The sequence below is a fragment of the Piliocolobus tephrosceles genome, chromosome 11 (genome assembly GCF_002776525.5).
Source record: "Piliocolobus tephrosceles isolate RC106 chromosome 11, ASM277652v3, whole genome shotgun sequence".
NCBI lineage: Eukaryota > Metazoa > Chordata > Mammalia > Primates > Cercopithecidae > Piliocolobus > Piliocolobus tephrosceles.
Window position 1 is genome coordinate 60,355,481 of NC_045444.1, and position 27,957 is coordinate 60,383,437.

Consider the following 27,957-nt stretch of genomic DNA (forward strand, 5'->3'; position numbering starts at 1 on the left):
ATGCCTGCACTGGCCAATCCTCCCTCCGTCCACCTGTCGCTTCGGGTAGTTTGGAGGACAGGTGAGGGGCGTGCACGGGGGAGGGGGGGTGCATTGTTGAGACAGAAACCGGGAAGACCCAACTGTGGGGCGGTACTGCTTGACCGAGGGGCTCCAGAGCCCAGCTGCACTGGCTGCGATTTGAGCGCCCAGGGCCGGGGTGCGGGGTGGACCGCGGCGGCCCTTCGACCAAAGGTGCTTGAAGCTCGAGCCAATTACTTTCTGTGAACTCTGACTCGAGCTGCAAAAACTCTTCTGTACTGTTTTTCTCATCTGTGTTATGGAGATAATAACTCCTGCCCTAACTGTAGTACGTTTGCGAGAATCCAACTATGTGTTTCTGAAAGCGCCGGCTGAACTAAGAGCGCGTGAAATAGAATGAGATAGCTTTGCAAGAACGGAGGCCTTTGCCCCAGCTGTACGGTGCTGGCGCCGAAAGACATTCAATAAAGACTTACTGAATGATGAATACACGTTAGGAGTTAGTAAAATCTCTCAAGGCTTCACCTCCTCAATGGGCTAGGTGCCATTCTAACCAGGCGGCAAGTTTCCTTAGCTTTCCCTACGACCCCAGTTAGGCAGCTCAGATTACCTATTGCAGCTTGATGGCCCTTGGGACTCCAGGTTTTTGAGTGGACGTGGCTGCTACTGCAGCAGGTGACCCACCAACCAAGTTCTCTATCAGGGTAATGTTAAGAATAAACTTAGGCCGGGCGCGGTAGCTCACGTCTGTAATCCCAGCACTTTGGGAGGCCCAGGTGGGTGGATCATCTGAGGTCAGGAGTTCGAGACCAGCCTGGCCAACGTGGTGAAAACCCGTCTCTACTTAAAATACAAAAAATTAGCCGGGTGTGGTGGCAGGCGCCTGTAATCTCAGCTACTCGGGAAGCTGAGGCAGGAGAATCACTTGAACCCGGGAGTCGGAGGTTGCAGTGAGCCGAGATTGCACCATTGCACTCCAGCCTGGACAACAAGAGTTAAACTGTCAGAAAAAAAAAAAAAAAAAAGAATAAGACTGTATGAGAAATTTTCTCTCCTACCAAATAATAACAATAACAGCTTTCACTTGAATATCTAGTATGCTCTATGCACTGTGCAAAACACTTTACATGTTACCTTATTAAGTTCTAACAGCCCATCAAACAGTGTCTTTTATTTTACTGGTGAGGCAGAAGGCATAGGGAAGAGAGAGATTAGTCTGCCAAAATTATATAGTGATGGAACTAACTATAAAACACAAATAGAAGGCGATCCAGGACATAAGCGTTGAAACACAGAAAGAAAATAACAGAAGCCATCAAGACATCAGACTTCTCACTAGGAGAAACCCTGGTTTCTCACAGGTAAACCCTTAGGAGTTTCAGGCTGAAGTTTTTCATTTTGTTTTCTTTTTAAGGAAACATTTATTATATTTAAATTTTGTTTTTAAATTGCTAGCATCTGCCTGTGTAAAGCCATTCTAAGGTTTTGTCATTGTTAAAGGAAAGAAGGAAACTCTGTAAAACAATGTGTCCATTCTGGCAGCGAAATAAGGATCTTTAGGTGTTCTATTGTAAGTGAAGATCTAAGATTTTCCAAATTACAACTGAAGAGGTAACCTAGATATTAAAGTATATAATTGCGATTTATAAATTAAATATGTGAACTTTCTTCTAGAAATGCCAACAATTTGAAATTATATTGACATATTTTTGTCTGAATCAATGAGTCTGTTTCAAAATTTCAGTCTCATCAGAATGATAATCTGTGTGTATTATTTCCCAGCTCAAATAAGACCCCTTCTTCCTTCCCTTGAGGGAAGGAAGCACTCAAGGAACCCTTGAGGAAGCACTGGACACGTAAGATTTTTTTCCATAAGACAAGTTCCAGCAATGAGAATACAAAGATTAGTAAGACATACTCCCAGCCCTCAAGGATCTCACTGTCCAGTAAATGGACTTATATATACACAAATGTAGTAGAATCTAGCCTTTACAACAGTAGAGCTAGGTACAGGGATTCCCAAATGTGGAAATAGTGAAAGGAAATTCAGGGAAGACTTTAGGAGAGAAAGGTCTTAGAAAATAAATGTGAACTATAAACTATAAGAAGGTAGTTTTCATTGCCATTTTCTTATTGAGTTGTAGTACAAGATTGAGTCCCAAGTCATAGCCTTACTGATTTTTAGGCTATAGTATACAAAATGTAAAACTTTAATGAACAACCAAGCACGGTCACTCATGCCTGTAATCCCAGGGTTTTGGGAGGCAGAAGGGGGAGGATCTCCTGAGCCCAGGAGTTCCAGGCTGCAGTGAGCCCTGATTGTATAACTGCACTCTAGCCTGGGTGAAAAAGCTAGACCCTGTCTCCAAAAAATAAAAATACAAAAATCAAAGCTTTAATGAACATCCTTAATTAAATATGGCAACAATATCCTTTGGTCATTGAGTAAAACTCTTTGTTTTTATATACTTACAGGTTTTTTTTTTTTTTATTTTAAAACATCTGTATAATTTTTAGTTTAAAAAATGGAACCTTTTTCCTGTGACACTTTCGTGGCATTACCTCCAGCAACAGTCGATAACAGGATTATTTTTGGAAAAAATTCAGATAGACTCTGTGATGAAGTACAAGAGGTAGTTTATTTTCCTGCTGCAGTTCATGATAACCTGGGAGAACATCTTAAGGTAGGTGAAATAAATGTTTTGTTAGCAATATGCCTTTAAAAAATATCATAAAGTTATTTCTATAAATAGGAATTTGGAAGAAACTATAAAAGTTAAAATTGAGGAATTTACATTTGAAAAATAAATGAGTCAGAAATAAACTGTAATCTTTTATTTCAGTGATTTGGAGGAAGTTGAAATAATAATAAAATTATCCATTCTTTGAATAAATATTTGAATGCTTTCCATATGCAAGCATGTTAGATAGGGCAAGAGATTTAAAGTCAGCTGTCAAGACTCTGACTATTCCAGGAGCTTAGAGTCTAGTATAGGAATAAGATGTGTATGCATTATACCCCATTATAAAACTGGATGGTTTAAATCCTAAATTTAAGTAAGAGTAGCATGCTGTGGCAGCAGAAGAGAAGGAACATTTAATGTGGCTTGGAGTTAGCTGGAATTTGATGGACAAAAAGGATTCTGATTCTGAATTGGTGTAGGTTCTTCTTGATGTAGAATAGGAAAGTCATCCCAGACTCTGGGAATGACAGTTTTATGACACATCAAAAAAGGTTTTTTAGGCTCTATGTTAACACTATCAATATACATTTTATGCAGTCACTTGGTACTATACACATTAATTAAAGAATCCTTTAAAAACTTATTTAAAAACCCATTTAATGTGGAACTTAAAATGAGAGCTTCAAATTATGCTATTGTTGCTAATTCATACTTTTTAGATTTTATTTTATTGATATTCTAATATTAAAACATATTAAATATTAGACTTTTTTCTGTATCCTGTCATGTTTTTTTCTTTTGCTAAGACCACTTATTCATCTGTGATACCATTTCCACTTTATTTCTACAGATATAAATCTAGCCTGTCCTGTAAATCAGTGGTTCTCATTCTTTTCATTGCTGTGGACATACCTAATAGATGACTTCAAAATGTGACGTGAGATTCCTATGACAAAACTCTTGTATTTGAAGGCTACCAGATGGGTACTTATATCACTAATTAAGAAACACTGGGTATTGAGGTTGAGAACTACTTCCTTAGGCTTCAACTCACACATCTACAAAAATGTTTCAAGATATTACAGCTAGAGACCATCTTTCTCCTGAGCTTCAGTAGCACCTTGTCTTCACCTCATGACCCTAATACTTTATACTTTATTTTATCTTAAATAATGTACAACTTTTAGTTTCTCAAAAGTGAGATCTTTATCTGATTCATCTTTGTAACTACCATATCTCTTGGCAGAATGTTTTGTAATAGGAAATGCTCAGCAAATATTTGAATGAATAAATACTTTAGGGTTATTCTGGGTATGTTTTAAGGGTAATGCCTTTATTATTGAAAATTTCAATTTACTTGTATTTCCTTTACCTCTTTCATAAAAGTCTTGTCTTCTGACTGATTTTTTTTTTTACAGTGTACGTATATAGAAATTGATCAAGTTCCTGAAACGTACGCTGTTGTCCTGAGTCGCCCAGCATGGTTGTGGGGGGCAGAAATGGGAGCCAATGAGCATGGAGTTTGCATTGGGAATGAAGCTGTATGGGGAAGAGAAGAAGTTTGTGATGAAGAAGCACTATTAGGAATGGACCTTGTCAGGTTATTTTTTGTTACGTTTTATGCTATAGACCTTTTCTAATTTGTAATTTTTGTGTAACTCTTACTTGTTTTATTTTCCTATTTTTGAGGGGGCTTTGATACTTTGCAGTTTGTGTCAAAATGTTTTAAAGTACCGCATGCAATTTCATGACACTCAGTTTTGTTTGGTTTTTTAAATTAATTAATTTTTGGTTTTTTGAGATGAGATCTCACTGTGTCATGCAGGCTGGAGTATAATGGTGTGATCATGGCTCACTATGGCCTTGAATTCCTGAGCTCAAGCAATCATCCCACCTGAGTCACCCAAGTAGCTTGGATCAAAGGCACGTGCCACCACACCTGGCTAATTTTTAATTAAAAAAAATTTTTTTTTCAGAGACTAGGGTCTTGCTATGTTGCTTACACTTGTCTTGAACTCCTGGCCTCTAGTCATTCTCCTGCCTCAGCTCCTGAGTAGCTGGGATTACAGGCACAGGCACCATGCCAGCTTTCAGATATTATTATTTGGGAGAAGGGAAGAAGTAGGAAATTATGATTCATTGGAAGTGCCTAACATATTTTAATCACACCTTAACTAATTCTCACAATAACCTCATGGGCTATCGTGCTCATTTTACAAATGAGATATCTGAAGTTCAGAGATAAAGTAACTTGACAGTGAATTACCAACTTCGAATTTGATAGGTTTGTTTGACTCTAGAAACTTTGTTTCCATGATTCTAAACTGACTTCAGAAGGAAAAATTTTAAACTTAGATGTCATTTCATCTGTTAACTTGAAAGAAATTTTACTTGGGGAATCTAAAAAATCTCATGAGCATGAAATTATTTAAGAAAAATAATGGAAATTTATTTTAATCTGAGAACTTTATATTTTTGTTTTAGACTTGGCCTTGAAAGAGCTGATACAGCTGAAAAAGCCCTCAATGTCATTGTTGACTTATTAGAAAAATATGGCCAGGGTGGAAATTGCACAGAGGGTAGGATGCTATTTAGCTATCACAACAGTTTCCTAATAGCTGATAGGAATGAAGCCTGGATTCTGGAGACTGCAGGGAAGTACTGGGCAGCAGAAAAAGTACAAGGTATGGACAACTTTTTGTGATTTAACTTGTTTTGTAAGGGAAATTTAGAACTTTGAAAGAACAATGGAAAAAGTGACATAAATAACTTTCTTGAAAAATATAAAAAGGTAGCATTACCTCTGGGAATATGAATTTCATATAACCTGTATATACTTTCTTTTTTTTTTTTTTTTTTTTTGAGACAGAGTCTCGCTCTGTCGCCCAGGCTGGAGTGCAGTGGCCGGATCTCAGCTCACTGCAAGCTCCGCCTCCCGGGTTCACGCCATTCTCCTGCCTCAGCCTCCCGAGTAGCTGGGACTACAGGCGCCCGCCACCTCGCCCGGCTAGTTTTTGTATTTTTTTAGTAGAGACGGGGTTTCACCGTGTTAGCCAGGATGGTCTCGATCTCCTGACCTCGTGATCCGCCCGTCTCGGCCTCCCAAAGTGCTGGGATTACAGGCTTGAGCCACCGCGCCCGGCCACTTTCTTTGCTGCAGCTCTTGGCCGTTTCATCATACTTTTTCACTTTAATAATCCCTTACAGTTTCTTCTCCTTTAAACTTTGGGCTGCACTCCAAAATCTTATTTTAGTGTGGAGGTGAGGAAATGAGAGTGGGGTTAAAGACAGGTGTTTGTGAGTTGGTGGTTGGAAAAGCTATGTTGATACAATAGTAAAACACAGAAGTTTGATATCTTTGAATAAAACAACATTATTTAATTGTTTTAGAATGCTTTGATTTTTCATTCTCATTTCCTTTGTGATCATATATTCCTCTAATTTTTCAAGTGAGGAAAGCCAGAGATGTAAAGTGATTTAAGGTGGTAAATGAAAGACCTAGAATTGAAAGCTTTTCATCTTGAATCTCGTCACTAGAACATAGCCTTATGTTTAAGCATAATCATGTCCATCTTGGGTATTTAACTCCTGGACTCCTAGTTTACTAGAGAGATAAGATACACATGTGAAAATGGTAAATGGTGCATGAATGATGCAGACACATAGATGCTCTGAACATTTAGAGAACAGAAAGCTTATTATTGTGAGCTAGAGGAGTTCAGAAAGGCTTCATGAAGGTAGCCTTGAACTTTGGAGGATTTGAGTATTATTTTTCGAAACAGGTCATTACCAGTTGTTTTGATGGACATTTTGTTTTATGTTTTGCATATATGTTTATTAATATATAACATTGTAGTTAGAAGTTTTCTTTTTGTGATAATTGGCTTGATAATACCATTGAGCACTTTTATTAAATGTGCAAGAGAGAAATTAATAAATACATTTTGTTGAAAAAGCCCCACCTGGCCATCTATTTTTTTTTTTTTTTTTTTTTTTTTTTTGAGACAGAGTCTCGCTCTGCCGCCCAGGCTGGAGTACAGTGGCCGGATCTCAGCTCACTGCAAGCTCCGCCTCCCAGGTTCACGCCATTCTCCTGCCTCAGCCTCCGGAGTAGCTGGGACTACAGGCGCCCGCCACCTCGCCCGGCTAGTTTTTTTTTGTATTTTTAGTAGAGACAGGGTTTCACCGTGTTAGCCAGGATGGTCTCGATCTCCTGACCTCATGATCCGCCTGTCTCGGCCTCCCAAAGTGCTGGGATTACAGGCTTGAGCCACCGCGCCCGGCCCTGGCCATCTAAAATGAACACCTTCATTGGGTCTCATTGTCTAGCTGTAGATTAACTTAGCCAACTGGTTTCTCTTTCTATTACTAACTAAGCCCAAGAACTAAATTGTTAAATGATAGGGAATTATTTATTAGATGGAAAATTATTGGCTGGGCATGGTGGCTCATGCCTATAATCCCAGCACTTTGGGAGGCTGAGGCAGGAGGATCACTTCAGCCCAGGAGTGTGAGACCAGCTTGGGCAACATAGTGAGACCTCAATTCCACAAAAAATACAAAAATTAACTGAGTGTGGTGGCATGTACCTGTAGTTCCAGCTACTCAAGAGGCTGAGGTGGGGAGGATAGCTTGAACCCAGGAGGTCGAGGCTGCAGTAAGCAGTGGCACAATGTAGACATTATGGACATGTCACAGTGCTTCAGAGATTTTGTTTATGGCCAGTTTTGGAGCCTGTTTATGGCCAGATTTTGGGGGCTTGCTCCCAACAGTTGTGGCTATAAAAGGGCAACATGAGGGATCCTTGTAGTGATGGAAGTATTCTTGATCTTGACTATAGCAATACCAATATTCTGGTTGTGATATTATACTACAGTTTGGCAAGATGTTACCATTGAGGGAAACTGGGTGAAGGGTACACAGTTTCTCTCAGTATTATTTTTTTATAACTGCATGTGAATCTATAATTACCTCAAAATAAATTTAATTTTTAAAATAATTCATTTATCTTTTTGAATATGTAATAGATGCCCATGGCACAAAATTTAGAAGTCTATATTTGCATTTACATAGTGATTAGGTATCATAATGTACAGATACGTGCTTTATGTTAAATATGACTTTTCTTCTTTCTCCTCTTCTTTGAAAATAGAGGGAGTTCGTAATATTTCTAATCAGCTTTCCATAACAACCAAGATTGACCGGGAACACCCAGACATGAGAAACTATGCTAAGCGGAAAGTTTGGTGGGATGGTAAAAAGGAGTTTGATTTTGCTGCAGCATATTCCTATCTTGACACAGCCAAGATGATGACTTCATCAGGCAGATACTGTGAAGGCTACAAGCTTCTAAAGAAGCACAAAGGTAATTTTATCATATAAATAATATTAGGATTACAAACTATGTTTTGTGTAGATGTAATATGGGAATGACAAAATCTATTTTGGAGAATTATAATTAGTAAAAAGATTGTTCTATTAAAATGAAAACTATTTGTTTATCATAAAGCTATTTTTTGAGATAAGTATTATACAATTGTGAAAGGGTCATGATTCTTTTGAAGGTAAAGTTCAGATTTTCCATGCTCAGATGCATTTTTTCAGTTCTTATTAATATTCTTAAAACAAAATTGAGATTACTTTTCTTCTGAGAATTCACTGCAACGTGGAGACAGGCTTCTTTGACTATTGCTGCTGCTGCTGTTATTTATTTTTGGGTAGTACTCTTATCGATTATTTTCTTATATATAGAATTTCTGGCCAGAAGACAAACTGAGCAGATATACAAATTCCCTCTTTCCACTCCAAAACTTGAGAAATGTTGGATAAAATATTTAAACATTAAAGACATATGTAGCTAAGTTCAAATACAAGAAGAGAAAATCACCAGGTACCAAAAATGAAGAGAGGGCCCACACAATCCTCCTCATCTCCGTGTCAGTTGGGGGATTCTGGACCAGATACACACGTTAGACGCTAGAGTGTTAACATCCATGAGAATGTATGTGTATAGGTGAAAAAGATCAACATTTGGGGAACAGGAACTGGACTCCTTATTAAGGCTACGATCTGAAAAATGCTAGTCCACTCCCTATCCAGAGTTTAGGATGGAATTGAGCTGCCTGCTGCTCCAGGATATGGATCAATACAGTTTCTTCTAAGAGATTGAACTCTGAGCCACATTTATTTTGGGGACTCACCTGGAGCTACCTGGTGAGAAACAAACACTGGTTTATAACCAGTAAACCAGACAAGATCCCAGCATACCTGTATTTCTATACCCATTATATGAATATTTGATATGACAAATGTTTATATTTTACTCCAATTTCCCATCCAAATGGGAAATCTGCTATAATGAATCTACATGTATTTGCCATTGAAAATATTTGTTACATGGGGGTTCAGGTGAAGATGTAGCTTCTACGACTATTATGATAGTTTCTACTGTTATGTCCTCAAGTTCACTCATCTTTTCTTCTGCATTTAATCTGCTATCGATCTCATCTAGTAATATTTTAATTTGTTATTATAATTTTAATCTCTACAAGTTCCACTGGTTCTTTCTGTATAACTCCCATTTCTCTATTCTTTACTTTCAAGTTTTAAAAAAATCCTTAAGCATGTTTAGCATCTTTATAATAATAATTATAAAGAGTGGCTGGACGCCGTGGCTCACACATGTAATCCCAGCACTTTGGAAGGCCAAGGAGGGCAGTTCATTTGAGGTCAGGAGTTCAGGACCAGCCTGGCCAATATGGTGAAACCCCGTCTCTACTAAAAATAGAAAAATTAGCCAGGTGTGGTGCAGGCATCTGTAATCCCAGCTACTTGGGAGGCGGAGGCAGGAGAATCACTTGAACCTGGGAGGCAGAGGTTGCAGTGAGCCAAGATTGCACCACTGCACTCCAGCCTGGGCAGCAGAGCCAGACTCTGTCTCAAAATTTTTTTTTAAATTAAAAATTAAATAATTCGAGTATAGTTCCTTAACATTTAATAGAGGCTGGTTCTGGTTGCAGGTAAGATGGAATAAGTAAACTCTACTCTGTCTGTCTCTCTCTGAATATAACTAAAAATCTGGAAAGAATGCATGGAGCATCTTTCTGAGGAGTCTTAAAAGTAAAAAGGAGCAGTCAGCAGGGCAAAAAAAGCAGAGTCAAAGCAGGAATGATCTGGGAGTGAGTTTCATGGTTGTGGTTGTTGTTGTTGTTTTTCTCATTTCTTCTAGCCTAGTGTTAAACAGCATGAATCCCAGAACTATGTACTGGGTGTCAACAGAAAGAGCTCCAAGAGATACTTTCTTTTTCTTGTCTGAGGAGAGGGAAGGTGGACACCAACAAGACACAGCGTGGGAGAAATCTCCTGGGAATTTTTATTTAACTAAATTTAATTAATTAATTAATTAATTATGTAATTTTTTTGCTGCTTTCTTGTCTCGTCCCAGCTCCCAGGCGAACTCCAGTCCTGAATCTGCAATCCTGTGATGGTTATGTCATGATGGTAGCAGCTGCTGGGAGGCATCTAAACTCTAAGGGAAGGGAATTCTCTCCCACTAGAGGCATTGTGGTCCAAAGACCGTAGGAGAAATTCTGTTGCTTTTTGCCCTCCCTCTGTTTTCCTGCCTCTTGGCCTCAGAGGCAGACCCAGATGTGGGAAGCAGTTGGGCAAAGAAGGGAGACCACCAAGGCTCTGTTGTTCTAGCTAGAGGACCTGGAAGGGGGATCCCTGGAAGCCAGAATGTCAGGGAGAATTGAGAAGCAGAGGTAGCTCAAGAAAGAAATCCCATGAAGTTGTATAAGAATACCTGGGCCTACCCTAAGCTGTACATAGGTGTATCTGACCCTAAATAGCACACCAAAGCCTTTGAGAGCTAACCTATAGAGTAGACAACTGCTCAGTTTCCATACTGGCCACTGGATAGTGCTCTTTTAGGACAGTAAAAGAGCACTGCAAAAAGGTTTTGTAAACAACTGACATGGGAATCTAGCCCACAGAAGATGGCTCAAAACTATGATCAGACATACAGTAACATGGAGGAAATGAACCAGTTCCTTGAAAGCTACAAACCACCAAAACTCACCTAAGAACAAATAGATAATTCTTGTTTTAGCAGATACTTTAGTTGGTTGTACTCAGCCTGCAAATTCTGTCTCCTGCTTGGCAACTCAAATTTCAGTTTAGCTCTTTTATCCTTAGCTGAGCTGTTTGCAGTCTGCCCCACACATGCTTAATCAGCAATCAGATGGAGATTTGGGCAATTCTTTTACACAGAATTTGGGAGTTCTCTCTCTCTGACTCTCCTTTATGGGATTGCCCCCTCACTTTCTTTTCTTTTCTTTTTTTTTCTTTTTATTTTTTTGAGACAGAGTTTGGCTCTGTCACCCAGGCTGGAGTGCAGTGGTACGATCTCGACTCATTCTGGGACTGCAGGCGCATGCCACCATGCCCGGCTAATATTTGTATTTTTAATAGAGATGGGGTTTCACCATATTGGTCAGGCTGGTCTCGAACTCCTGACCTCAGGATCCACCCTCCTAGGCCTCCCAAAGTGCTGGGATTACAGGCGTGAGTCACTGCACCCAGCCTGCCCCCTCACTTTCTACTGCTTGTGGTGGAGATCTGGTTCGTCAGGCCAGAAACACCAAGGTTTTCTATTGCTGCCTGCATAAAATGACACAGCATTGACCATGGGCTTCCCTCAAGCTAAAGCCATAACAAAAATAAACTTACCCTATGCTTCATTCTGTCTCCCAACTTTCAGCTTTCCTCCAGAATGTTACTTTGGTTGTTAATTGTAAAGAGCCTTCAGGTAGTTGTTTTTCTGTATTTTGTCCCAAGTTGATGGTTATCTGCAGGACGGTTGACCTGATAGGAGCTCACTTAGCCCCACTGAAAGTAGAACTCCTTCCCATGTCATTTAATATTCTATGATATTATTTTACTTATAAAAATTAATATATTCATATGATTCAAAATTCAAAAGTATGTAAGATTATACAATGAGGTCTCTCTTTCCTACCCTGTCCCGAGATATTCAGTTTTTTTCCCATATGTAGTTCTTTATGTGTTCTTCCAGAGATGATATATGCTTAATGAAACAAATATGTAATTTTTCTTTTTTACAGAAATGATAGCATGCTATTCATGCTATTTACACTTTTCTCCACATAACTTTAGTTAACAATATACAGTGTAGATGAGTTAGCAATATATAATGTAGATCATTCTGTTTCAATATATACAGAACAGAACGATCTCTTTTTTTTTTGAGACGGAGTCTCACTCTGTCGCCCAGGCTGGAGTGGCCCAGGCTGGAGTGCCATGGTGCGATCTCGACTCACTGCAAGCTCCGCCTCCCGGGTTCACGCCACTCTCCTGCCTCAGCCTCCCTAGTAGCTGGGACTACAGGCGCCTGCCTCTGCGCCCAGCTAATTTTTTGTATTTTTAGTAGAGACGGGATTTCACCATGGTCTCAATCTCCTGACCTCATGATCCGCCTGCCTCAGCCTCCCAAAGTGCTGGGATTACAGGTGTGAGCCACTGCGCCTGGCCAGAACATTCTCATTTTTTAAAACAGATGTGTAGCATCCTATTATTTTGTTATTTCTTTATGGTAGTATTTTAATCATTGTATAATAAAGATTGCATGAATCATACTTTAGCTATCAAATCCCTGTTATTTAGGTTAGTTTTAGTTTTTCATTATTGAAATTATATAACATGCTTATAGTTTATTTATATTCACATCCCTGACTATTTTCTTTTCTATTCTTTTTTTTTTTTTTTTTTTTTTTTTGGACAGAGTCTTGCTGTGTCCCCCAGGCTGGAGTGCAGTGCACCATCTCAGCTCATTGATTGCAACCTCTGCCTCGTGGATTCCAGCAATTCTCCTGCCTCAGTCTCCCAAGTAGCTGGGATTACAGGTGCCTGCCACCACGCCTGCCTAATTTTTTTATTTTTTTGTAGAGACGGGTTTCACCATGTTGGCCAGGCTGGTCTTAACTGACCTCAAATGATCCGCCCACCTAGGCCTCCCAAAATGCTGGGATTACAGGCATGAACCACTGCACCGGGCCAAGCCACCACGCCCAGCCCCATGACTATTTTCTAAAAATGAGTTTGTAAAAGTAGAATGTCAGGTCAAAGCTTATACACATTTGAAGGTTTTTGAAACACATTGTTAAATGACCACCAGAAAAGTTACATAAATTTAAATTACTGCCAACAATATTTGGGTACCTGTTTTCTAACATGCTTATCAATAGAGGGTTTTTTCAACATTTATAAATTTTGTAGGCAAAATGGCATGTAAATATATACACCTACTATGTACCCACAAAGAGAAAAAAGAAAAAAATGGCATGTTATAATTTTAAATTTTTTTTAGTGAAATTAGATATATTCTTACATTTACTGAAAATTTGTAATTGCTTTGTAAGTTGTTTATTAATGTATCCTTTTCCCATTTTCATGTTGGGTTATTACTAACTCTTAAAAAATAACTTCCAATGTATTTTTTTCCTTTGCTTCTGAATAATTCCAGCAAAGTAAGTTTTATTTAGATTACTGAGTGGCAGATAGTTGCTAAAAGGGTCATGCTACTAATAAAAAATGTGCCTAATATACTCTCCTTCACTTGAAGGATAAAATGTTTCTATTAAAAAAAAAGTGTGTTGAGACAGTGTCTCGATCTGATACTCAGACTGGAGTGCAGTGGCATGATCTCAGATCACTGCAACCTCTGCCTCCCAGGTTCAAGTGATTCTCGTGCCTCAACCTCCCAAGTTGCTGGAATTCCAGGTGTGCACCACCATGCTAGGCTAATTTTTGTATTTTTTTGTAGAGCTAGGGTTTTACCATGTTGCTCAGGATGGTGTCGAATTCCAGGGCTCAAACCATCTGCCCACCTTGACCTATCAAAGTGCTGGGATTACAGGTGCGAGTCATTGTGCCTGGCTGGTAAATGGTTCTATAAAGCAGTCAGAAGGCAACTACTCTGAGATGGATCAGTCAGTGATTGATATTTGCTTCTCATGTATTCATTAAACAAATCATATGCTAATTATTATGAGGGTGTGGCCAAAACATTAAGGAATTGATTACAACAGTACAGGATGGCTTGGTCTGGGGTCCAGGGCCACCAAGCAAGGTTGTGGAGAATCATGCCCTGCACAAGGGGGCAAGTGGGGCTGAAATCCAGCCCCACTATCTGCCCCAAAGAAGAGGCTCCTTTCTCTAATTTTCATAAAGGTTAGCCAGCCCAGAAATGGCAGTGGTGGCATGGAGATGGAGCAAAGTAGACAGATCTGGCATATACTTTTGTGGCAGAATGGACAGGACTTAATTAATTGGAGTGAAGGTTAGAGAGAGAGAGAGATGTCACAAATGAATGCCAGGTTTCTGCCGGGAACCAATGAACAGTTGGAAATGCCATTTGTAGAGATAGGCTAGATGGAAGATTTGAGGGTAAAGAGTGTAATTTTCCATTTTAGAAGAATCAACTCCTCTGAGATAATAACCTAACCATCCCAGAGGGATGATTTGCATCTCCCTTTGTCTGAGAGGACAACTCATCCTCTTCCCTTCCTGGGTTTAGAACTTCACCCAAAAGGTGGTGGTGATTGAGGGTGGAGCGTGGGGTAGGAGTAGTCTCAGGAGGTAGGCACTCCTATCCACTTGAAATTCAAGATATTAACTCAAACCTGTAGCAAAAATAGATTAAGATTCTAGAATAAAACTGATGCTGTTGGATATTTTCAGTCTTTGATTGATAGGTACACAGGAAGTGGCGAAGGATTTTTTTACATGATGTTATAAGTACATTCCCCTGTATATATTTTTTTTTACTTTTTATTATTAGTGTTGTTTGGTGCTAATACAGCTATTTAAATAAATCCAATCTCAGTATAAAAAAAGGAAAAAGTTTGACAGAATATTTGTAGAATACCTTTATATTATTGTTTTCAAAGTAGTTAATATCTTATTTATATTTTAATTTCCAAAAGAACATGTTATAATATGAAAAGTTTTCTGTAAAGTTTCTTAATGTTAGTTTATAGTTTTACAAATAGGTTATCTAAACTATCTTTTTCCCCCATGTAGATAGATAAGTATGTAGAAAATGCTAAAGCATGTTATACTAAGGATTTTAATTTTTGACTTACTGTAAAAGGACAGCATCAGGAAAAACAGCTAAAGCATGCGAGGCTTAATACCTAGGTAATGGGTTGATAGGTGCAGCAAACCACCATGGCACATGTTTACCTATATAACAAATCTGCACGTCCTGCACACGTATCCCAGAACTCAAAATTTAAAAAAGAAAAAAAAAAAAGTGGATCAGGAGTGGCTGTTGCAGCAACACCTACTCCCATTTATTAACTGCTTTTATCAAGGGCCAGATACTGTACTAAATGATTTAATTATATTATTCTTTTTTTTTTTTTTTGAGGCAGAGTCTTGCACTGTCCACCAGGCTGGAGTGCAGTAGCAAGATCTCAGCTCACTGCAACCTCCACCTCCCGGGTTTAAGTGATTCTCCTGCCTCAGCCTCCCAAGCAGCTGGGATTACAGGCACCTGCCACCACACCCAGCTAATTTTTTGTATTTTCAGTAGAGAGAGGGTTTCATTTTGTTGGCCAGGCTGGTCTCAAACTTCTGACCTCATGATCCACCCATCTTGGCCTCCCAAAGTGCTAGAATTATAGGCATCAGCCACCACGCCCAGCCTAATTATATTATTCTTTAAGCAACCATGTGAAATAGATATCTTCATTTTACAAATGAAGAAACCACCAGTGTTTGTGCTCTTCTCTATGAAACTGAAAAAAATGGACTTTCTTATTTGTCATATTTTTCTCTCAGCACCTAATTCACTATGTTGTGTGTGCTTAGTAAGTATTGAATAAATTAAAGTATTGTTAGTTGATTTGAATTAAATTGTAATTTGCAGATAGTTTAACAAAGATCACTGTTGTGTACTTTTTACTAGTAATAAATTTAAAGGCTCAGGAAATACATTTAGCAGATATTCTTTAAAAATGAAGAACAACAATGCATAATTAAGATGGAGAGGAAAATGCCAAGAATTCTAAGGTTTAGGGTAATTGGACAAAAGGAAGGAAAAAAGATAGAAATAATTATAAGCCAATTAGCTACTGTATTGTAATAATAATTCAGTTATGTTTAAGAATAACTGAATCATAGATTTGAATTGCATACATGATTATAGGAATAGATGCATCTGACATGAAACTTTACTTTTTCTCAAGTGTGAAATATAGTTCATCTAGCTTTCTGTGCTTTGACAAAAGAATATGTCTTTCTAATACTTTCACAGAAAATTGTCTACCAGTACATTATAGTTAATTTTTCCTATGATTTTTCTAGATAGAACAGCCTGCCTCTCTTCTTTCCAACTATCCCTACCTGATAGCTATTAACTGTGCTGCATGTATATCCAAATTGAATCTATATTCACTCATGTATTTTAAATAACTAGCTTAAATTGGAATGAAATTACACTCTGTGTTTTGCATTTATTTTACTGAACCCTGCCACTGCAGTCTCAGTACTTATTCAATGCTTGCTAGTGGATTACTTATAGCTATCCTACTCAAGTGATCATGTAAATCCTCCTTTCATTTTGAGAATTGTAGGTTTTGAATACAGAAAATATTTTCATAATACCTGTATTATCACAGTATTATGGTTCTGACACTGTTTTTATTAAAACTTACCATTTATAGGAATTTGAATTTGAATCATTTTAAAGGCTCACTAGGTGTTGAAACTGTGTGCCTGATATATAGGTATGGATGGCAGGTTTTTGCTTTATTGTTTAGTTTTAATATTAAGGGCTGCTTTTAGGCACACCTTCTTTACTGTGTTTTTCAAAACTAACAGAAATATATTGCTTCTGTAACAAGTTATCTATAAAGTCAATAAGTTATTTTTCTTGATTTTGAAGTAATGGCTATATAGTGGAGAAACTGGATAAGACAGTGTAGACTTGTATAAATCTGTTGTCATTAACCTAAAATAGTTGGTAACCTGCATAATTAACTGAGGGCAGAACATTATATTATTTTATATGGAAGTCAGTTTTAATTTGAAATATTATGAATCACAACTTGGATACAGGCTTGCCGTGAGCTTTTTCTTTTAATTCCCAATTATGGAAATATTGGGGCGGGGAGTGGAGATTCTTGCTTTTCATGCTCTCTCTTTTTTTTTTTTTTAACACTTACTTCATTTTTTATTCTTTTACTGTCATTTTAAGGTTTTGAGAGAGAGGAAGGAGATACCTGTGGTTAATCAACCATGTTAAGTGAAAGTTTTTTGTTTCTTTAGAACTAATTGAAATATAATAATTAAACATTTCCATATAAAGTATCAAAAATATCTGTTGGCAGAAACTATGTTTTGTGATCGATCGACTGATTGATTGACAGGGTCTTGCACTGTCACCCAGGCTAGAGTGCGGTGGCACGATCATAGTTCACTGTAACCTCAATCTCCTGGGCTTCAACAGTCCTCCTGCCTCAGCCTCCTGAGAAGCTGGAACTAAAGGCATGCATTACCACATGTGGCCACATTTTTTTTTTTTTTTTGTAATAGATGGCAGACTTGCCATGTTGCCCAGGCTGGTCTCAAACTCCTGGGCTCAAGTGATACTCCTGCCTCAGGCTCCCAAACTGGTGGGATTACAGGCATAAGCCACCATGCCTGGCCTGTTTTGTTTTGTTTTGTTTTGTTCTGTTTTAACTCTACTTGTTACCTGGATTCACCACATTCATTACTGTTATTAAGAAACTGGTACTACTTCAGAGTAAAAAGAGACTGATGTATTTAGTAAATGGGAGGCATAATAGTGCAGTGGAGTGTTAAAAAGCACAGGGCTGGTTATGAAGGAGTAGCTGGTATTAGACCAACTTCCTTCCAAGAATAACTATGAGATCTGGAGGGAGAAAACCCCTGTTGTTGGAAGACATGGATGAATACCCAAAAGAGTACACAAGAGTAGAGATGAGGGCCTAGATCCTGAAGACTGAGAGAAGACTCTACACATTGAGAAGACCTTGACTTTCTATATCACAGTTTCTAAATGCAATTGCCAGCTTCTAAGCAGCACGTAGGTAGGATGAGACATGACACTGTGAAATCAAGCAGAAAGTAGCTGCTAGGAGCCCTAAAAGCTAAGCAGAGATTTTTGGCAGTCTCACAAGGCCTTAGGGATAAAAATTTGATTGGAGGGCCAACCAACAAGAAGGTACCTGGGAAATACCCCTAAGCTTTCAATTGAGATCCCAGAAATGCTACTCCTTAGGAAGAGTAAGAACAAACAAGGGATAGACTAGTCTCAACACTGGATCAAGGTAATCTACGTATATTCTATCTGGTTGCCAGAAGAATATTAAATGCTTTGTGAAAGAAAGTATCATGCAGAGCCTCTATAAAATTTCCTTCAATCGGAAAGTATCAGGCATGCTAAGAAATAAGACCAGATGACTGAAAACCAAGAGAAAAAGTAGATGGTAGAATCTGACATATAGGCTGTCTACACATTAGCTTTATTGGAAACAGACTTTAAAATTACTATTATATATTCAAAAGAATTAGATGAAAAGATGGAGAATTTCATCAGGGAACCAGAGTCTGTAAAAGAACCAAATGGAAATAATACAACTGAAAAATTGTAACTGAAATTAAGAATTCAATAGATTGATTTAACAACAGATTAGGTATAACAGAAGAAAAACATTAGTGAACTGGAAGATCAGTAGAAAAGATTCCAATTCAAAAAGAGATAAAAGTTTAGAAAATATACATAAGGATCTGAGAGGCCTATATAGGACTCAGTGAAAAGGTCTCTTATACATAAGATTGGAGACTCAACAGGAAAGGAGAGAGAAAATAGGGAAGGGCAAAAGCAATAGTTGAAGGATATTGGCCAAGAATTTCCCCAAACTAATAAAAGTCATCAAGCAACAGCCTCAAGAAGCTCTACAAATCCTGAGAAGGTCAAACAAGAGGAAACCACACCTAGGCCCATATAGTAAGATTTCTGAGGGGGAAAAAAGACAGACAGAAAAATCTGAAACACATCCAGAGGAAAAAAAATATCTTCAAGGAACAAATATAAAGCTGACAGCTAACTTTTCAACAGAAGGGAGGGAATTCTAAAGACTGTAAAATGACAACTTTAAGGTGATGGAGAAAGATAATAACTACTAATTTAGAATTGTGTAGCTAGTGAAAATATCCTCTAAAAATAAAGGTGAAATAAAACAGAATTACTAGACAATTGGCACTAAAAGAAATGCTAATGGGCATTCTTCAGGCAGATAGAAGCAAGGTACGCAGTGCAGATGAGCAGCAGAAACAGTAAATACATAGGTAAAACTAAACAAACATTGTTGAAAATAATAATAACTTCCTAACCAATGGCCATAGCTGCAGTGCTTAAAGCCTATTGTGCATGGATTTCATGGAGCACTATATTTTCCACAGCATGCTTTTGACCAGTGACTGAGAGTGACAGGGAGATAAAGGCAGGCCCATTCTAGGGATACACAGGACTCCTCTAATGGCTAACGTGGATCAAGGACTCCTTGACAGCCTGGCCAGGCTTTCCTTAGATGGCATGGCAGCCTGGGATACTTCTCTAACTTCTCTTCCTTCTCTACTAAATTCAGACTTCAGATTGTATCATAGTCTGATGATTCTCTGAGGCTTTCCAGGTTCCCTCCCCATTTTCTGTCACAGGCATTTCCCCTAAAATATTTGATCCCATGTTGTAGCATCTGCTTCTCAGAAGACCCAGATGAACACAGTAGAAATTAAAATGCATTAGAATAGCACAGAAGATAGGCAGTAATTGGAGCTAAGTTCTGTATGGGTCCTTCTTGCATTAATTGGTAAGTGGTAAAGAACTAATTTAAGGCCAACTGTAGTAAATCAAGAGAAAGTAATAAGATTTTTTAAAGTGTATAAATAATAAGCTGATGGGAGAACTGTAGGGGAGAACTGTAGTAATAAATACTTGATAAGTTACAAAGAAGACAAGAACAGAGAAAAAGAGACCAAGAATAGATGGAATACATAGAAAACTAATAATAAAATGGTCTACTTAAATCCAAATCATCAGTAACTATGTTATATTTACTTAATTTTTTCAATTAAAGACAAAAGACTAGGCACAGTGGCTCATTCCTGTAATCCTGGCACTTTGGGAAACTGATGGGGGAGGATTGCTTAAGGCCAGGAGTTCGAGACCAGCCTGGGCAACATAGCAAGACCCCCATCTCTGCAGAAAAATTTAAAAATTAGCCAGGCATAGGCTGGGTGCAGTGGCTACCACCTGTAATCCCAGCACTTTGGGAGGCCAAGCTGGGGAGGATCGCCTGAGGTCAGGAGTTCAAGACCAGCCTTGTCTCTACCAAAAATACAAACATTAGTTGGGCATGGTAGCACATGACTGTAGTCCCAGCTACTTGGGAGGCTGAGGCACGAGAATCACTTGAACCTAGGAGACAGAGATTGCAGTGAGCCAAGATAGCACCACTGCTCTCTAGGCTCACAGAGCAAGACTCTGTCTCAAAAAAAAAAAAAAAAAAAAATTCTGTAAGGGCAATGGGATTGAATATATTTTTGCATTATTAATTCCTTTTTCTAGGAATTTTTTACCTGTTATAATGGCTTTGAGACTTTGCATATTTATATTTAAAATAAAATACCTTTCTTGTGATAGTGGAATGAATCTAATTGTAGTTGATACAAAGTTTGTTTATAGTCAGTCTCTTAATTTATGTCAAGACTAATAACTCATATATTATCAGTAGAGAAAGCAGTTCATATTTGCAAGGCATCTGTATATGCATATGTATTTGATGATTTTAAAAATTATTTCCCTAGGAAATATAACTTTTGAAACAATGATGGAAATTCTTCGAGATAAACCAAGTGGCATTAATATGGAGGGAGAATTCCTGACCACTGCAAGCATGGTTTCTATTTTACCTCAAGACTCCAGCCTTCCTTGCATTCACTTCTTTACAGGGACTCCTGATCCTGAGAGGTGAACCACAAAATACTCTAAACCAGCAAGGGGTCAGGGGATGGAGTAAAGTCATTAGTATGTTAATAATTTTGTCAGGATAAATTTTTGTTATACAACTAGGATGATAATTTTTAATATATTTTCTGTTCAGGCTTTAATCTGCAACATTCACATATGCGCAACTGTTCTGTTTTTATGGGGAGGAAATGTGAATAGTTTCTTGTATGCGTTATCCCTACTCCTTCTTCCTACAAATAGATTTAACATTGTCAAGAAGAGAAAGTAGATTTTCTTACTCAGATTTCAGATATGATATTAGATAATTCATAACAGTACAAAGGTTAAATGATGTAGTTGTGCAGGATTTACTTATGCACTCATATCTAGAAAATACATATGAAACTTAAAATATCAAGAGTTCCAGTTTTATTTAATTATTATTATTTTGAGACAGAGTCTCACTCTGTCACCCAGATTGGAGTGCAATGGCATGATCTCAGCTCACTGCAACCTCTGCCTCCCAGGTTCAAGAGATTCTCATGCCTCAGCCTCCCTAGTAGCTGGGATTACAGGCGTATGCCACCACGCCTGGCTAATTTTTGTGTTTTTCATAGAGACAAGATTTCACCTTGTTGCCCAGGCTGGTCTCCAACTCCTGGCCTCAAGTGATCCACCTGCCTTAGCCTCCCAAAGTGTTGGGATTACAGGCATGAGCCACTGCATCCAGTCCAGTTATATTTTAGGTAATACTTTTGTTGACTATCTTGATTTAAGTCATTAGTATCTCACGAAATGCACATTACATTTAGAAATGATTTTATATTCACTATCTCTTAGTGTAGCAGCCTTTCATATTATTAAAAATATCTTCAAGAAAATGGAATAAAACATTTGAGTCTTCCTTTTTTTTTTTTTTTTTCCCCACACGGGGCCTTCCTCTGTCGCCCGGGCTAGAATGGAGTGCAGTGGCACAGTCAGCACACTGTAGCCTTGAACTCCTGGGCTCAAGTAATCCTCCCACCTTAGCTTCCCTAGTAGCTGATACTGCAGGTGCATGCCACCTTGCCTGGCTAATTTTTAATTTTTTTGTAGAGATGGGGTCTGGCGATGTTGCCCAAGGCTGTTCTTGAACTCCTGGTCTCAAGAGATTCTCCTACGTTGACCTCTCAAAGTGCTGGGATTACAGGCATGAGCCACTGTGCCCAGCATGTGTCCTCCTTACTGACACTGGCGCTGATGTTCACCCCAAGTCCTAATCCTCGGTCTATGACATTAATGGTTGTTCTTATCCTCCAACTGTAGAATGTGAAGTAGGAAAGGCAAACTATTACTTTGCTGACTCTGTTTATGTGCCAGGTCCTCTGTTAGGTTCATGGGAACACAAGACTAAAAAAGTATGGTTCCCTGCCCCCAAGGAGATCCCGGTGTATCAGAGAAGACAGGCATGGGTATAACTAATGTGACGGGAACAAGTTAGTATGTAACGTCATTAACAGAAACATCTAATTAGAGAGAATCTTGGAAGACTTAGAATAACACTGAATATTTTTATATATTGACATGATAATTTAATAAAGACTCTTTCTTCTAGATCTGTTTTTAAGCCTTTCATATTTGTGCCACATATTTCACAACTATTGGATACCAGTTCACCAACATTTGAACTTGAAGATCTAGTTAAAAAGAAGTCACATTTTAAGCCTGACAGAAGACACCCACTCTACCAAAAACATCAACAGGCATTGGAGGTGGTACATAATAATGAGGTAAGATAGTTTATATTCTTTGTTATATCATTAAGTATAAAGTTTGATTCAATCCGTATTTTGAACTTTGGAGTATCAGCTTTCCTCCCTTCTTTTAAAAAATAGGTTTAGAATTAGTTTAGATGCTCAGACTATAGTAGAGCTGTATTATTATTATCTTTGATTATGAATACATGTATTGTGAATCTTGTAGAGAAATTTAGTACATTAAACATAATAACAATAGGTAACATTTGTTGAGCACTTACATAGTACTTTTACATGGTTTACTTTAATCTTCACAACCACTTTATGAAATGGGTACTATTTTGATTCCTACTTTGCTGATAAAGTATCTGAGTCTAGGAGAGTTTAAGTAACTTGCTTAGTATATATCCCACACCAAAAATTACAAAGCCTCCGGAGAGCGGTTGACCTGGTTTCTTAATGTAATGTTTTTAATCATACAGGCCTAGATTAAAATTAATTGAAAGTGACTTAAAACCTCAGAGACTTAAAATAATAATTAGTTTTAGTTTTTAAAAAGTGATACATCCTCATTCTTTTAAAATGTAAGCATTATAGAAGAACAATATATCACTCAAACTCTCTTCTCTAGAAATAAGGATTTATTTTTTTCTGGTATAGATAGATAGGTCATTTTATAATGTCTATACCTATTCAGCTTGCTAAAGAAAAATAATAGGTAAGAAGGGAATGGAAAGGCTGCCTAAAGCCATCCATCCATTGACCCCCTGCAATGAAATAAAACATTAACCATCTTAAATCTTTTCTTGTCTGTTTCTACCTCCTGGTTTTTCTTACTTATAATTCCTTTTACTTTGTCAAGGCATGTACATTTACATTCTATTCACACTGAAACGGATTAAATGAATTTTCCTCCAGGTAATAATTTATTTTTGTCTGTAGTGTTGGCATTGTTGGCTACGTGTTTTTTTTTCCCTCACCTGTTTCACTTAGGCTCAAAGCAACAAGCTTTACCAGACTTCCTATTTTTACTTGAAAAATTTTATTTACATTTTTATTTTTAAATAAAAATTCTAAAGTTGTAACTATTTTAGACTTTACTTAAAAATCATAAAATATTGGCCGGGCGCGGTGGCTCAAGCCTGTAATCCCAGCACTTTGGGAGGCCGAGACGGGCGGATCACAAGGTCAGGAGATCGAGACCATCCTGGCTAACCCGGTGAAACCCCGTCTCTACTAAAAAATACAAAAAACTAGCCGGGTGAGGGGGCGGGCGCCTGTGGTCCCAGCTACTCGGGAGGCTGAGGCAGGAGAATGGCGTAAACCCGGGAGGCGGAGCTTGCAGTGAGCTGAGATCCGGCCACTGCACTCCAGCCTGGGCGACAGAGCTGAGACTTCGTCTCAAAAAAAAAAAAAAAAAAAAATCATAAAATATTGATTGACAACATAAAGTAGTGGAAAGATAATGGAATTTGAGGGAAGAAGAGTGAAAGGGTTGGGTTCTGTTCCTGGCTCTGTAAATAACTTCTTTTGTGTCTTAGGGAGAGTCAATCCTACTGGTAGTTTTAATTTACATTTCTTGATTACTAGTAAGATTGAAAACCTCCTCCTATGTCTATTGGTCATGAATATTTTATTTTAAATTTCTTGTCTATCTTTTCCCTTAGGCTGTTTTTCCATTGATTTTGGGTTATTTTTGTTTTTATATTTTTTGCTTTCAATTGGCAAATATATGTGAATATTACCTGTTTGTAATAAGGCAGAATTTTTTTCCAGTTTATTGTTTGACATTTAACTTTTTTGTCAAAAATTTTAAACTTAGTCAATTATATTTATTAGTCTTTTGCTGTAAGGCACCTTGATTTCATGTTTCAAAAGGCCTGCCTCACCTCAGTATAAATATAACTTCTAGCACATATATGTGTTTTTTAAAAATTTAGTTCTTTAGTCCATCTGGAATTTACTTTTGTGTCTTTCATGAAGTAGGGATTCTAACTCTGTTTTCCAAAAAGGTGACTAATTATTCCAATACCATTTATAGACAAAATCCATTTTTTTCTCACTAGTATGAAATGTAGTGTTTCCTCAGATGAAAACTGCATACAATTTCATATTGAAGTCCACGTTAAGGTTATTTGTTTTGTAGAGTTCTACCCCATAATGGTTCAAATTTTAAAAATTATGCTGACAGGCCAGGTGCAGTGGCTTACACTTGTAATCCCAGCACTTTGGGAGGCCAAGGCGGATAGATCACCTTAGGTCAGGAGTTTGATACCAGCCTAACCAACATGACGAAACCCCCTCTCTACTAAAAATACAAAAATTAGCCGGACGTGGTGGCAGGCACCTGTAATCCCAACTACTCGGGAGGCTGAGGCAGGAGAATTGCTTGGACCTGGGAGGTGGAGGTTGCAGTGAGCTGAGACTATGCCATTGCACGTTAGCCTGGGCGACAGAGTGAGAGTCTGTCTCAAAAAAAAAAAAAAAAAGTATGCTCACTTTCTAGTGACTCCCTCCCTCCCTCCCTCCCTCCCTCCCTCCCTTCCTTCCTTCCTTCCTTCCTTGACGGAGTCTCAGGTGAAATCTTGGCTCACTGCAACCTCTGCCTCCCAGGTTCAAGAGATTCTCCTGCCTCAGCTTCCTGAGTAGCTGGGACTACAGGCGTGCGCCACCACGCCCAGCTAATTTTTGTATTTTTAATAGAGACGGGGGTTTTGCCATATTGGCAGGCTGGTCTCGAACTCCTGACCTCATGATCCACCTGCCTTGGCCTCCCAAAGTGCTGGGATTACAGGCTTGAGCCACGGTGCCTGGCCAAGTTTTTTCTTACATACTTTTTCTCTAAATAAGTACCTTATAACTGATAATGGTGATTCATCAACAATTTAAAAATTACTTTCTGTTAAGAATCATGGACATTTTTTCTCCCTTTATTAAAATAAAGATGAAGTAATAGAGGAAATGTCTTCTTTTAGTTGATTTTTTCCTGAACATTACTGTTCTATTTTATTAATCTGATAATACTGGTTTTAAACATAAAAGATCTAAATTGATAAAAATATTTCAGCCTCAGTTTTCAGCAGCCTTCCACATAGACAGTTCATATGAGATTTTCTGTTGTCCTGTTGTCTTTTTAGGTTTTTTACTTATAAACTACTCTCATAGTTGTTTTTGTCTTTTCTACTAAAAATAATTTGGTATTCATGCATTACCTCAATCTAGAGCAATGATTTTCCCAAAGAATTTCATTCTTTCTGTCTCTAAAGAACAGGAAGAGAACCAAACCACAATTAGATGCCAGAATGAAAAATCCTTATCTGTAGAGGTGGGTTGAATTTGGTTAGATTTATGTGTATGTGTATATGTATTTATCTTTATATTTTTAATTGTTTAGGAAAAAGCCAAAATAATGTTGGACAACATGAGGAAACTGGAGAAAGAACTATTCAGAGAGATGGAATCAATCCTTCAAAACAAGCATCTTGATGTGGAGAAAATTGTTAATCTCTTTCCTCAGTGTGCAAAAGATGAAATTCAAATTTATCAGTCAAATGTTAGTTCTTAGTGATCATATGTTCAGCTAATATTAGTTCTTAGTGATCAGTGGTCAGCAATCTTCAAAGTCAGAATCTATCACCTTGGTAAATTATATAAACCTAATTTGAGCAGATCTGATTATTCTTGGATAGTATTCAAGTGATATCTTGACTATTAAACTACATACAGTGTTGCTGAAATACTCAGAAAGAAAACAGCATTGGAATTGGACTCATGTATCGTGGGATACAGGTGTTATTTCAGGTGATGTACTTGCATATTTTCTTTAGCCATAGTAACTTTTTGTCACAATAGCTAAGTATTCAATTATATATAAAGAATGAAACATTAAAATGATACATGGATTTATATTTATTATAATTATGTATTACCCTCAAATCATTTTGTCTGTTACATCAAGAAAGCAGATTTTTCTTTAGTCATGAAAAATATCTCAAGTGGTAAGTTGTTTGTGCTTTAGGCAAATATTAACCATCTCTAACAAGAAAAATGTCTAGATTTACACATTGTCAATGCAGTATATTAGTTCTGCAAATGTACTTTTGGTAAACTCAAACATGCTCTTTGTCAAGACTTGGATAACCAGTGAGCTTGTAGCTCTGATTATCTAGCATTTTTAGGGTCATTCTCCTTAATAGGCTTTTACGTTAATAAGATATATTTTTAGAAGAGCTTCTTTGGGAGATTAGAGAATAAGATAAAAGAACTAAAACCTTAGGATATACTGTTTCTGGGTCTGAAATCTCTCTCATTGTTTACTTCTGTTTACTCAGTGAAAACAGAAACAGGAATGAGGTAGTGGCAATGAAATAGAAGTATTAGTATATTATGAACATTATAACATTTTGAACACTATAATGCATTATATATTATGAACTTTATACATGAGTAATATCTTCCTAAAGTTTATAAAACTTTATGTTTAGGTTACATAAAGATTACCGAGACTCAAAATTGCAAATATAAACAAAAGAAAAATCCAACTGAAAATAACACTAAGTATTTTTGAGTTTCTAGAATGTCCATTTTGGTATTTGGTTACATTATCATATTTACTAGTCACTATCAGCACAATTAGGTTAATAAAGAAGTGGGTCATTATATTTAAAGTGTTCAGGAAGTTATGTGTTCAAAGTTCTCTCATAAATACCATCATCTGCCTGATACTGCTCTTGTCTAATAAGGGTTGACATTACAAAAGAAAAGATGTCTGACTCAAGAACTCAGTTGATTCTATTTGCTTTAAGTTTGGTTCAGTGATAGGCTGTCTTCTAACCCCTATACTCCTCTTCTCTCCTTTAATAGATGAGGAAACTAAGGGCAAACAGTTCATTACACTTACGGGAATCTTATTTCCTTCTCTAGAGGCAGCATGTTTTCACCTTCTCCTTTGCTGCCACCTTAGACTAAACTAGCACCATCTTTAGCTAGACCATTGCATTAACTGTTCTCCTACACCCATTTTTATTCTTTATTTCTACCCACATGAGTCACTACGGCCAATCTATTACAAATTTAAATCTGATTATGAATTCCCCTCCTAACACTCTTTTTTAAAAGAGACTTTATTTTTTGGAGCAGTTTTAGGTTCACAGCAAAATTGAACAGAAAGTACAGAGTTCCAATATAGCCCCTATCAGCACACATGCATAGCCTCCCCCACTATCAACATCCCAGCCCCAGAATGGTACATTTGTTACAATCGATGGCCCTACACTGACACATTATCACCCAAAGTCCATAGTTCAAGTTAGAGATCACTCTTGATGTAGTACATCCTATGGCCCTTGATAATTATAAAATGACATGTGTCCACCATCATAGTATTATACAAAATAGTTTCACTGCACTAAAAATCTTCTGTGTTCTGCCTGTTTATCCCACCCTCCCTCCAACCCCT

General features: G+C 37.7%; 1 protein-coding gene across 5 annotated transcripts; it reads left to right on the forward strand.

Moving 5' to 3' along the window:
• SCRN3 (secernin 3) lies at positions 1-27,731 on the forward strand. Of its 5 annotated transcripts, none has more exons than XM_026454237.1 (8): positions 1-61; positions 2,629-2,705; positions 4,124-4,305; positions 5,190-5,389; positions 7,858-8,070; positions 20,622-20,784; positions 22,358-22,532; positions 25,894-27,731. In XM_026454237.1, exons 1-8 carry the CDS (start codon positions 1-3, stop codon positions 26,062-26,064), a joined length of 1,242 nt encoding a protein of 413 aa, XP_026310022.1. In that variant the 3' UTR covers positions 26,065-27,731. The 5 variants fall into 5 exon arrangements, with proteins under 5 accessions (XP_026310022.1, XP_026310021.1, XP_023041782.2 ...); XM_026454236.1 differs by lacking the exon at positions 25,894-27,731 and adding an exon at positions 23,362-23,413 and having other exon boundaries at positions 9-61; positions 2,497-2,705; XM_023186014.2 differs by having other exon boundaries at positions 43-61; positions 2,497-2,705.
• Positions 27,732-27,957: the final 226 nt, after the last annotated feature.